Source organism: Macrosteles quadrilineatus, unplaced genomic scaffold (assembly GCF_028750875.1).
Source record: "Macrosteles quadrilineatus isolate MER2022 unplaced genomic scaffold, UCM_ALF_1.0 Scaffold_2__2_contigs__length_208266976, whole genome shotgun sequence".
NCBI classification, from domain to species: domain Eukaryota; kingdom Metazoa; phylum Arthropoda; class Insecta; order Hemiptera; family Cicadellidae; genus Macrosteles; species Macrosteles quadrilineatus.
The window spans coordinates 131,592,234-131,605,455 of record NW_026542595.1 but is presented as its reverse complement, the minus strand read 5'-3'; the positions used below and the strand labels follow the sequence as shown (position 1 = coordinate 131,605,455).

The 13,222-nt window shown below is 36.4% G+C and overlaps 1 protein-coding gene across 3 annotated transcripts in view; it reads left to right on the top strand.

Moving 5' to 3' along the window:
• LOC128987731 (uncharacterized) overlaps positions 1 to 13,181 on the top strand; it is a 44,246-nt gene extending 31,065 nt beyond the window's left edge. For 2 of the 3 annotated variants that reach the window (XM_054408733.1, XM_054408734.1), the window contains 8 exons: positions 670 to 921; positions 2,422 to 2,703; positions 4,171 to 4,230; positions 9,147 to 9,377; positions 10,011 to 10,183; positions 10,663 to 10,822; positions 11,223 to 11,270; positions 12,995 to 13,181. In XM_054408733.1, coding sequence (XP_054264708.1) covers positions 670 to 921; positions 2,422 to 2,703; positions 4,171 to 4,230; positions 9,147 to 9,377; positions 10,011 to 10,183; positions 10,663 to 10,822; positions 11,223 to 11,270; positions 12,995 to 13,051 — 1,263 coding nt within the window. In that variant the 3' untranslated portion in view covers positions 13,052 to 13,181. The remainder of the gene's footprint in view (positions 1 to 669; positions 922 to 2,421; positions 2,704 to 4,170; positions 4,231 to 9,146; positions 9,378 to 10,010; positions 10,184 to 10,662; positions 10,823 to 11,222; positions 11,271 to 12,994) is intronic. The other variant, XM_054408735.1, reaches the window with a different exon arrangement.
• The last annotated feature ends 41 nt before the right edge of the window (positions 13,182 to 13,222 follow it).

Below are 13,222 nucleotides of genomic sequence, written 5' to 3'. Positions count from 1 at the left end.
TACTACGTTACACAGAGGTGTTTTTAGCATTGACCTTTATGAAAGGTTCATACTAACGAGGTTTGACTGTAAAACAACTTATTGCAAGCTATAGCATCTTTTGTCACATCGACTATTTCCATAACAAAAACTAGGGGAAACATAAAATTTTAGACTGAAGTTATGCTCAATGAGTGGTTCATTCAGGTATGTTCTTTCAATATAAAAATTTTGTGACAGCTGGTCGATGTAGATGGAATGTCTAGTTCAGTATCCAAAAGTCAACGGCACTGCAAAAAGTATACTCAAATTTAATCATACAAAGTTTTTAAAACAAAACAAAATTTTCATAACACTTTGTATTTTGAGACATTACAAGAGTTTTGAACCAAATGCTTTGATGTACAACAAGAATAGCAGTTGCAATTTAATAATGTGTATGTTGTGCTCTGTAGCGAACGTGCACATCACAACGTGAAGTGTTTTGAAAACTTGGGAAACATATTCATTTTAAGTCTTATTCAGAAGCCTTCTTCAAAAAGCTTAGAGCATAGACGTAAAATTAATATACCACAGTATTTTTTCAAAATATATTTTTTCATATATTCACTATTTATTCTGACAGTTTTACATAATTGATCATTGCATGCTTTGTCGACTCATAGTGTGATTTTGTGTGGAAACCAACAGATTGTACAGGAAACAGTACAGGAATCAACAACTACTGAAACAGTACAGGAATCCACAGTACAGGAATCCATTACTACTGAAACAGTGACAGAAACATCACAAATCACAACACACACAGAGAGTGTCATAATAGTCGAGGGCGTCACCTTCATGGAAGTACAGGACCAGGAGTCATCGATACATAGACTCGAGAGCAGAGAAGATGGACCAATCGTCACTGAGGCAATATCTACCGAGAATGTGTCTGAAGAGGTGACTTAAAAGTTTCTGTTTTACAATCCTCTACAGGTTAAATAGGATTAGGTATTAGTTTTCAAGGCTCCATCACAGAGTCAGTTTAAGCTACTGGCCAGCAATTTAAAAAAACAGGCATTTTGGCGAGTACCATAAATAACTCTCACTATTATCCAATTCTGACGTCATTAAGACTAATTCCACAGAAGAACTGTGAGTTCAACAGTATGATGAAAATAGTTGTTCATCACACGGTGCAGTGCGAAAGTGTCTTTTTGGTACTTAATCGTATTTCCATTCTTGGCTGCGCCTCGCTTGTAAAACACGATTGCGTACCATAAAGAGCTACTTTCGCTCCTAGTGATATAAACTACTGTTTTGCCAACCAATAAACACTTGACAACCTGTTGAGCAAATAAATTTGAACAATTTTTCATAAAATGTCTGTAAATACAAAACAATACCAGACTAAATACAACTTGTATGACTCTAATGTGCCCAGCTGGTGTAGTGGTAAGAGCACGAGACTTCAGTCCCAGAGGTCCGAGATCGATCCCTGCCAAGTCACCAATGGATTTTATCTAAGTGATAATGCCGCAACCCCTAGATCTAGCCTGAAGTAATGTGAAAAACCAGGCTCGTGCCTAGCGTCCTGGGACAAAAAAAAAATGTGCCCTATTATTTTACTAACATAAAATGTAGATTTTTGATTTGGGTTGTTTTAACAGAAATATTACCTATGTTTTCCAAGTATCTATATAGGCAAGCATGTTTCTTTAAAACCTTTTTTCTCAGCTCGTGTACATCGAAGGGAAAATCTACGCATACTGTTGCAAAGATATTTTCCTGTAGATGTGCAGAATCCCCTTATACATTCAAACAGGCTAAAATTAAGCATACAAAATTAATTTGAAATTAAACAAAAAATAACATGAGCCTTATGGGTTGCCATGCTGGTGACGAAATAACAACCAAATATAAACAGAAAATCAAAACAAATGGAAGAAATTACAATCACATATGTTTTATTTACAGTGTGGGGTGAAAATTGAGAAGCCTGTACATTACATAGTTTTGGTCAAGTTTTCGACCACTAGTTCTGGCTATTGTTCAACATGTGTTGAATGTTGAATGTGATGATTTTTCAAAAGTTTCTTATTGTCTTAACTTAACTTAAGCACGTAAATATTTTGTAATTTCGACACAACACATTTTTTAACTAGGACAACTAACAGGATAAAGGTAAAATATCATGGATGAAACATAATTTTATCTTGCGTTTAGAAAAACTCATATATTGTAGAAAACTATGGTTTTGATTTTGTTTTTCACAACTGAAAATTTAATTTAGTTATTCTTCAGGCAGCTAAAACATCAAGTTAGACTTATCCATTATTTTACGTTTTTGCTCAAAGATTTTTAAATCATTCAAACAGATTGTGACAGTATTTTTAATCAATCTGACACTGTTTAACCAACATATTGCAAATTTACCACTCAGTTCTATGTGTATTTTAGAAGGTACACTTCAAAGATGAAGATGAAGAAGGGGGATGCTCCATAGAAGAACTGAGGGATAAAACTCCAGAACAGCAACGGAGCGAAACACATTCACTTCACAGTGAGAAGCAAGAGGCTCCAGTGGAGTATAAAAGTGAGTTTGAGAGGCAACTAGCCGAGATTCAGAAGCAGATAGAGGCAATTCAACAGCTTCCGAGCGTCCTGCAGGCAAACTTAGCGGCTGTCAGGGAACAACTAGCCAAGATTGTGGAGGCCAAAATAGCTGCAGATGAGAAAGAGGTTTGTAGCTTTGATTTATTGGTTATCTTGACTTTTTCGAATAGGTCAATATTTTTGACCCTGCATGCCCACATCGTCTTTGTGCCTCTATGTTAATTGTCAATAGACAGTGGTCAATAGACTCTATGTTAATAGACAGTGGCACAGTTTGAACACACCAAAACACCACATGTTTTTTTTGTTAGCTAAATAAAAATGTAGGGTGTGCTGCTTCTGTAGCTTTAGACTCTTTAATGACATTGTCCGCATAGTTTTCAAGTGTCTGTGAACTGTATCAATCCAAGAAAGAGTTGGAATCATCCCTTTTCTTGTAAACTCGTTTGATAGAGAAGGTTACTGAAAGTCCATTCATGGTGATCAGTAAACACACTGCTGGAGCAATATTTGCCTTCTTAAACTATGCACTTTTGTTACGCTAAGTGTTTTGACTACATTTCAGAAGTTACGGGAGGAGTTTTCTTACCTCTCAAAGCATAGCGTAGTCAAAACACTTTTGTGGGAAAAGTCCTTAAATAAATAAATAAAAAGGCCTTTATTTAAATTTAAATAGTTATCCTTCACAATTATGAACTTAAAAAAACATGTTTCTCAGCAACCTCTTTACCTTCTAAATCAGAGAAGGTGTTTCAACAAAATGTCAATTCTGTTCTCCTTGCCCATTTTGAAATGAAAGTAATATGACTATAGAAGCTTTGAGTTTGACTTATTTTATTTCAAAGCTTTTAGAGTTGCCTGGCTGTAAGTGTAATTTAAATTACACTTACAGATTATGTTGTCTCTAATCTCTTTTCTGAGATTTTGTTTAAAAGGTACAAATCTAATGGCAGTGGCTATCACTTGGAAAACCGTTAGGTCCTCATAGGCTGGTTGGTTCCATCCTGTTCCTAGAGCACACTAGCACCGGTACCCCCTAGTTTCCCATAGACCTATCAGTGTAGCAATTCACATAATGGGACGGGCCTCTTTCCAACAAGCCATTCTTCCCTTATTGGTATACACTATACATACCTTGAAAGGCATTCCAAAGATATATTTTTTGGACGTGTGATCCAATTGAGTACTTTGTTATATTCTTGTTGTTTTTGCCTCCTGATCACAATTTAAATTATAACTAGAGGTTGAGCTGCTCATCCGTGACTTGATCACATTGAGGGATTAAGGCATTTTAACCTCCCCTAGTTATACTTTGTTATGTACCACATAACATTTTGGATGGAATGGAACCCCTGATCATACTTGTTAATCATAAGTTTCCCGCTCTGCAACAAAGGGTTGTCTTCCTTGCTACCATCTTAAATGAATGGGTAGCATCTGAAGGCTTAGCAGACAGTGAGGGCTTCTCTAATACAGGTTCTTATTGCTCGGAGATACCGTTGCAGAAGTAAAAACACAGGTACTTTGATAATTTTCCCCTTTCTCACTGATTTTTTATTTTTTCAAATCATCACTTTTGTATTTTATTTTTAGAAAGTTGCTGATATGAGTTCTTCAAAACGAGACAGTATTCGCTCAAATCTTAGCTGGAAGGTAAGATTTTTCACAATCCTCATTATGATATCTATTTAGACCTGTGGATCTAAAAAAACGTATTGAATAAAAATGATCATTTTACATTTGTTCATGAAATATTGCAAGTAATACTTTTAATGCTTTAATACTTTTCAATAACGACCATACAAAGAAGGTATTTTTTTAAGCCAAGTATGTATGGAGATGAATGTAGGATGAGTGGCACAATCTTGTAGTCTTGTTAGTGACTAAGGCCGATTTATTCCTTAGACACAGCTGTTAATTAATAGCACATACAGCTAATGGCAACTAAGGGACCTACAGTTTATAGTGGAATCCGAATTGGTCTAATTTTCTTTCAGGATAGTACTGTGGATAGTCGTAGTACTCACTAGTGCGGACGTTAATCCACACCAGGGAGTATCGCATCCACAGTGCATGCCGTGATGGAAACAAAGTTATTCATTTTGATCTTAATTAGTTTTCTGTCACAAAACACTACCAGATGGGCATCCAAGCAACAATGGTTCATCACTTATTTGTTTTGTAAATATACTCACATAAAACTTTGTTGTTCAAGGGACACAAAAATATGTTTTCACCACACTATGATGTTTTTGGCTGTATTACATACGTTAATTGGTGGCTGAAAGGAGACGTAGGAATTGGCTAACTCAGGAGCTCGCTAACTCGGTCGTGTGTCGGAACTGGCTAACTCTGGAACTGGCTAACCGTCTCAGTCAGGAATTGGCTAACTCCGGAACCCGCTAACTCGATTTTGTCTCGTGGCGGAATTCGCTAACTCTGGAAGTCGCTAACCCGGCCGCGCCCACTGCACGGAGCGTTGGCAACCTTGTACGACAAAATAATCGTACATAACCGTATTTCAAAATATCAGTGTCAATGAAGATACAGTAAATGTAATTGTTTTTGTTATCAATTTCACTTTTAACAGATAACTAGCCCAAAGTAATTCAAAGACAATTATTAAAAAATCGTGAAAAGTGTTTTTTTATTTAACTCTACAATGGCCAGTTAAATGTTTATGATTTCGATCTTAAATATAAATGCCATAAGTATAAAAGAAAATAATAGAGTTGAAAAATATTGAAAAGGTACTAAATAAAACTAAACCTCTACGAAATTAAGCTAAAATACAAGCTAGTTCTCAAACACGGAAAACAAATTTAATCGTAATGTCATCAAACATCAACCATCAGTCATCAACCATCGTAACTTTCATAACTAATTCATAGATTTAAAATTAAATGTTCGTCGTTGAATCGTCCAACTTACGTGTAAAAATATGACATTAGACTAAGCTTTTATCTAGGCCTAATAGTTTAAGCCAAAGCATTGTAGGCCTACTAGTAAATAGTTGCCTAATTCTAAAATGTGTTGAATTTTTTAGTAATAATGTTACATGTTTTAAAACAGTTTTTAGATTGTACACCTAAGCACCACTAGTAAATAATAGGAGAAGATATAATACTCATATAATAAAACGTGACAGGGTAATTTTAATTCACGATTCTTAATCAACGAATTGACGGATTTTCTTAGTTGGGTTTCCTTTACATTGGTTTCACAATCGAAATAAACTATACCAAGCCATTGCTCGGTTCACCGTTCCCCGGTACTGAGCTACTCAATAGACAATAGCTTTGTTTTTGGATAAGATCAAGTAATTTTAGGTATGGCCACGGCCACCATTCATAAGAATTGTAACAAACAAGAACGCCTGGGTCGATTTAGAACCAGCCTGGAGAAAAACTCCAGACTTTTAAAAAGTAGGCCTACTGAAAGACGTGAAATTAATATTAATTAAACAAAATTAAGAGGATGACCCGGGTTCTACACTAATAGCCTACGATAAAAGAAATTTACAAGTTGTATTTATGCATAGACTAATTTTTAATGCAATCTATGAATAAATTAGGCCTACAACTTTATAATATTGTATTGATAAATATAAATTTAAATTCAATAGCTCTATTTAAAAATACATTACCACTACAATGCATTTCTGGACTGACGTTTAACGTGTAAATTTTATCATGATTTATGATTCAAGGTTACAAGCCCAGTATATAAAATACGAACTCAATAATTTATTTGCAGAAGTTTAAAAAATGGTATTTATTCGAATAAAAGAAACAAATGGTTAACTACGAAAATAGATATTTCATAACATGTAAAAGATCCAAATTAAATGCACATTTTTATCTTTTTGCATGCCATTAAGCTACTATTTAAGTAAGAAGCCCAAATATAAAACATACTCCCTTATTATTAGTATATTTCTAATCCTTATGGATCAGCTGAAAACAGCTTTATTGTTAGTTCTGTCCGGTGCACTGTCTTTAGAGGTCGTGTTTTGTTTACAATTGTTTCTTGTTTCCAGTCATTTAAAACCTCGTTTAACCAAATAAAACGTTCTAATCACAACTAATAACACGTCCCCTAGTTATATAAACAAACAGTAAAGAGAAAATTATGAAGTTAACTATAGAAATAATAGAAACACAATTTTGTCGACACTAGCGATCAGTGTCACCGGACATGAACTAGACGCGAAAAACGAGCTTCAAAGTTTACAATGGGATATAAAGTTTACTTGTGTTGGTTAGTCTATGGTAAGACTATAATGCATTTTCCACCCTAATAATCATGAGAATAATGTTAAACATACTTCTCAATATATTTATTTGATCAACTACGTTGCTTTTACTCCTAATTAATCGTAGGATACGACATTATGGTACCGATACTATATAGGTACTACACTTTCGGTAACCCTGGCCAAAAATATTCGTGCTTGGCTCCCATTGGACGGCCCGCGAGGCTTCTGATTGGGAGTTAGCGAGTTCCGCCGAGGGACCGAGTTAGCGACTTCCGTACGAGGACGGAATTCGCTAACCCGGCTCTAGAGCGGGTTAGCGGGTTCCGGAGTTAGCCAATTCCGAAACCGAACAAGTTAGCGAGTTCCTCTCGTCGACCAAATTTGAACATAGGGCTTTTAACATGGGGTTAGCGAGTTCCAGAGTTAGCCAATTCCGCGGACCCGCTGAAAGTTACGTTTTGCTGGCCATGCCAGCTGTCATCGTAATTTGGGGACCGAGCAGGTTTTTACAGGCCGGGGCCGCAAAATCAGCTGTCCGCTTACTTACTTAAAACATGAATGCATTTTAAATACACAATCAAAATCCATAGCATTGCAATAGAAATGTGTTATTGTCACCGTTGCCTAGCAACTATTTATTTTTACTTTTGCTGATTCCTCAAATTATTTCTTTACATAACCTTAAAGTTGTAGTTGTGTTGACTATCAGTGTGCATTATTATAGTGGTGAATAGTGGTAATAGAGGATAGTGTGGTGAAAAATAGCGTTCGTACCACGGACCGAAATGGTTTTGCAGCTCACGATCGATTTAAGTTCTCGACTTCGTCTCGAACTTAAAAACTACCTATCTCGAGCCAGCAAAACCTCATTTTTGGCCCTAGGTACGAAATATACTATTTTAATACAATGTGTGTTTACTTGTTCTTTGAGTTACAATGAATTATTGATTGAAAAGATCAAAATTCTGAACAACAAAAAATCCTGACTACAGTGACAGACAGTATATCCTAATAATCTCTATTTCCTAAAGTCACTCATGACTTGGTCTTATGACCATGAAGAGTGTGCGGAACATAGCAAGCTGCTGAATAAAATTGATACAATACAACAATTTAACTTTTAAAATTTTCTTTAACCCTCCAAGTGTCCATAGTTTAGGCCTTAATGTCCACCTATTTTTGGCGCATTTGCAAGGTTTCATTAAAACGGATCTGAGAAGCTTAAAACAATGTTAATTCTAATTTTCTATATACCATTTTGTTTGGAAAATCATGGGCTTCAATATCATACATAAAACATAAGGAATATTTGTTTCAAAAAATTTATTTAGGTAAAAAAAAAAAATTATTTTGGAAAAATTGAAAAAAGAAATAAGTTTGCGCTCAATGAAATTGTTTAAATTATAGGCCTATGAATATTTGAAAATAGCCACTTTGTTCTAAATTTTATGAGGATTACAAATATATAATAATATAAGGAAGTAGATTTGCAAATAAATAAGTTATGGGCAAAAAACAGATTTCAGTACATAGCGTTTAGCTAAGAATGCATAGCCTAACCATAGCTAGGAATCTGGCTGATAATTTACATCAATATCACTACCTACTTCTTCAGGATCATCAACCAGCACTTCAAAACCACTTAAATCTTCTTATAATGCACCACGTATATCACTACTTTTGATTTTTAACACTAAAACAATGATAAACGTAATAAAACACATCAGTCATCGGTCGGAGGGTAACCTAGCTGTTTACAAATACACGCACGTCAGCTGTCTGCTACAATTATGATCGGCTCAGAGATCATACAGCGCTGAGACAGACCTCTGGAGAAAGCTTAGAATATTACGGAAAGAACGATACCTAACTCGATCCAGTTCAATCCGATTCAGTCAGTCATAGAGCCTTCGCCGTAAACGATGTCTGCGTGTCGAAAAATCGACAAGTAACACTACACAAGGTGTGCTGCTTGTCGAATTTTCGTCAAGTAACACTGGGAGGGTTAATCTTTAAATTTTGTATACATTCATAATATTTCTCTTAATAATTTTTCAGGATACTAGGTACTAGTTAAATTCTCACTATCCAGTGCCGAAGCCCCGCGATATCCATCCAGGAATACATTTTCTCTTCCTTAAAATTCATATAAATTTTAGTGCAAATAGATTTCCTTAAAATTCAAGGTACGATGAGCATGATTTTATTATTCTCACTATCAGTCAGGAGTTATGAGACCCTTGACTATAAAATTCTATTTGAGTTAAGAATTTTTTCTGTATTTTGTTAAGTTTAAAAAAAAAAATTACAGATTGATGTGACAGTTGAAGAAAGTAAATGTGAAGAGGAAAATCTTGAGGAAAACTTAACAAACCCTGAAGAGCAGCTTACGGATAAACTACCAGACGACCAACAGGATCAAGTGAATGAACAGGATAAGTTTGATGAAGAGTTTGAGAAGGAGTTTGGGGAAATGGTAGAACACACAGAAATTGAACAGTTTAAGAACATGAAGAACAAACAATATCAGCAGGAAGAGGAGGTAAGTTTTTCCTAAATATCTATTTGGTATTAATTTACTCTATGTATCCTTATAATTTGTATTAATATTTTGTAGACAAATTTTGTAATTTTTATCCCAACTTTGTGAAAGAATATGCCAAATTTTCATTACAGTTAAATTTAATACGAGCCCTATAAGATACTTTAAAAAATTGACCTTACAGTTGCAATGGTACACATTTTAAAACAAATCACACAAATTGGAGGTAATTGATATTTTTAGAACAAGATCCCAAAGTGGAAGACGCTAAGTTTTTAAAAATGTTTAAACCATTTAGACTGCCTCTTTGAAAGGAAAATTAACATTACTAGTATTTAATTAAACCTTTTATTTTGATACATAAATATTTTTGTATGAAATTATGACATTTTGGTATGTAGGTGAGTCAGTGGCACTACGGACTTGGGCCTATGGCAGCGATGTGATTGGTTCGGATACTGCCGATACTGGTACCTTTTCCTACCTTTTGTCAGTAAATTTCACCCTTGTACCGTACCGACTCATCCCTTTCCACTTTCACTTTCCAGCAATCATGCACAGATCCTATGTGGAAGGGAAAATTCAAGGTTGAAAGTGGCCGCCAACCCTTAATTGAAATGAAATTGGTTCCAGGACCCGTCTGTACGTAAGCCCCCAATGATCCGGAATTTCCCCAAGAGTGCCGAAAGACCAATTGTACTTCCAGGAGGAAGGAAGTGGTACAAACCACAAGACGCTTACAACGAGGACTTTATCGCAGAAACGATAATACATCAGTCTGAAGTACTGGTTGGAACAACTGTCGGGTAAGGAAGACCTATAATCACACTCATTAGTTAATTGTAAGATAACCAAAGAAACTGTTTGAAATATTCTGCAAATATGGATTGATCGATTGTGCAGGGGCGGACTGAATAGTAAGTCTCTCAGTAAGTCAGCCTCATGGAGGGCGTTTCGCACTTATTGTTGCAAGGTAAAAAGTCTAGCTCTGCTAGAGGTTGGTATCTTCCTCTCAATATAGCTCCAAAGGTATTTTCTTTGACCTCAGTAAGATCTGAACAGTCAAACAAATGGTCTGCACAGCAGTCTACACAAATTGCCTGCACTTCCTACATGCTATGTACCTGTTAAAAATCCACAAACAAAATTAGGTGCTTCTTCCTGTAATCCTGTAACCATGACTTTTGATCTCTTATAATTGGTTGAAGTCTCCAACTTAAATTAGGTATGAAGGAACCACGGGATCTTTTATAAATGTGTAGTAAATTTAGTCGTCTTCCCCCAGACTCAACTTCCTGAAGTACGAGCCACCAAAGTTTGATTCGGCCAACTCTGCCGTATTCCGGATGATTCAGGAGATCGAAGGGAAAGCTAACGGAGGCGACTGTCTTCCCATCGAGGCGCGACCTGAGAAAGTCATGGCCAAGGATGATTACTTCCCACCTGTAAGTTACTTGGAAAATGGATTTTGAAGGATTGGTGAAGTTGTGATTGGATTCTGGATTAAAATGAATAATCCATTGATTGAGCGGAGCGAAACAAAGCTCTTTGGGATCACTTAATATTTTGATTAAGATTTTCACTTAATACACTGTACAGTTGTCACTCAGTGTTTTTTGTAAATTAATTTGCCAGCTTACTCTGAAAGCCGTACGGTTAATATTAATTCTCCAAGATTCTTACAACCAAATGTTGTCACCTTAAGTTTTAAAACACATTTAATCTAACTTGGTAAGTGGCATTATACTTTGAAATTGTGTTGGTTTGGTGGAGTTATAAAAACTGTGTTTCTTACTAAATGCTCTGTAATCCTAAAAACAATTAATTTGTTCATTTCTGTTACAGATCAGTAAGAGGCATTTTTTTGCTGCTAGACTCACTGAACAAGGAAATGTAAGCATTTGATTAAACGTTGGTTGTTTTAATCAATGTACTCTATCTCCTATGAGTTTTGGTCTTTAAAAATAAGTTGTACAGTATACAATAAGTTGGCTATTAGATTCAGTTTACAAAAAGTCAAATGTAAATATGTTTAAATAACATTTTACCGTTAAACAGTACGCTATTTGAATTGAATTTAAATATATTATTAATTTTCAAATGAAGAAAAAGGTTGGCAAAAAATTTAATAATTAGAGAACAATAATAATAATAAGTACCTTAAGTAAGTAGCATAATAATAATTAGTTAAATTGATTGATTGAATCGGGGCGGACCTTGTCTCAGTGCACGTCACGCACAAATAGGCTTTTTGTGCTCCCTGCTTGGCCACTTGGTGCATACGAGCCTGTCAAAGTTGAGTTTCTTGATGAACTGCAGGACCCTATGTACAAGCTACCTGAGGAAGGTGTCCCCCCCTCATTGTTCCAAGAGTGCTTTCTTTTACCTCATTCGGAGCTGTGCAGTCATAGAGTAGATGCTCTACTCGGACTGCCGACATTTCCTATATGACATGCAGTGTCTCCAGTCTCCATTGTACATCCTCAAGAGATGGAGGTGCAATAATAGAAAGCCATGATCCGTGACCATTCCTGTGATCTGTCTTAGTTGCCTCCTGTCTAATCACAGAGCATTGGAGGTGACCGTATAAGGAGAGAAGAGAGTGAGCTTGCTTACCCTATGGTGCTGACTTAACCTATCTTCTTATGTGCTCCTCCTGGGCTCATGCCATGACTGACTGACCTGCATACCCACGAAAGATTTCACAGAAAGGCTGTGGTCCCACAGACTTGTCGGCCACCTGGTTTCCCTCTATCCTTGAGTGTCCAGGAACCCAACAGAACGTTACCGTGTTGCACCTGCCCAAGGCACGTACTGCAGTGAGGCAGTCCCAGACCACCTTAGACTTGGAGAACACCTTGAGAGCAGCTTGGCTGGCTGTGAAAATGGAAATGTTCATGTCCCTAAAGCCCTACCTCAGATTTTCCTTGGTACACTCCATGATTGCAGTTATCTCAGCCTGGAGCAGTTGGATGCATTCCCACGGGAAGATATAAATTCCACCCCATTCTGCACTGTGTAAATTCTGTTTTGCCCCTGTCCCACTTCTGACTTTTGAACCATCGGCACCATTCAATATCGCCTGGTGGAACAGGATTCCATTCCAACTTACACTCATCTCTGGAAGCAAGATGGTGAATGGCTTGGCGAAGAAGAATTGAATCGTCATGTGGTCTGATGGCATGTCCAGTACCTCCCCTCTTACATTCTGAGTGATCCGAGAGTGGTCTCGATATCCTTCTATATGCAGCCAAAGATTTTCACACTAGAGTCTGTAAGCAGTCTTCCTCACAGTGACCTTGACATGCAGGCCAATTGGATTTAGGTTGAAAAGGCAGCCTATGAAGTGATGCTCCCGAACATCAGCTCATCAATAATGATGAGACAGGTAGTCTTTGGATGGCAGCCACATCGCTCACCATCAGCACCAAGTCAATCTTGGGCCACCACACAAGTGATTCGTGTGTCATGGCAGGCCTTACCACAGAGATGAACGGCCAGTACATGAGCCCCGACTTGAGCCTCCAGGTTCCTCCCACCTGCTTCTATCAGTGACCACACTTACCTTAATACAATGACAAATTTTATAATAATTGTCATATGTTCTTTTGTTGCAGGAAAATGTGGAGAAGATTTTACAAGACACCAATGAACAACCTATAATATCAGTATAATTCTTAAAGAATGCATTTTCTGTTGCGTCTGCTATCATGCTACTGAAATAAACTGTCAATAATGTTTATTTGTTGTGTATTTTATTATTGTGTATACAAATATGTTGTCAATAAATAAAACTTGAGTTCATTTGTTTTTTGTCCAAATCAATAATAAAACACTTTTTAGCT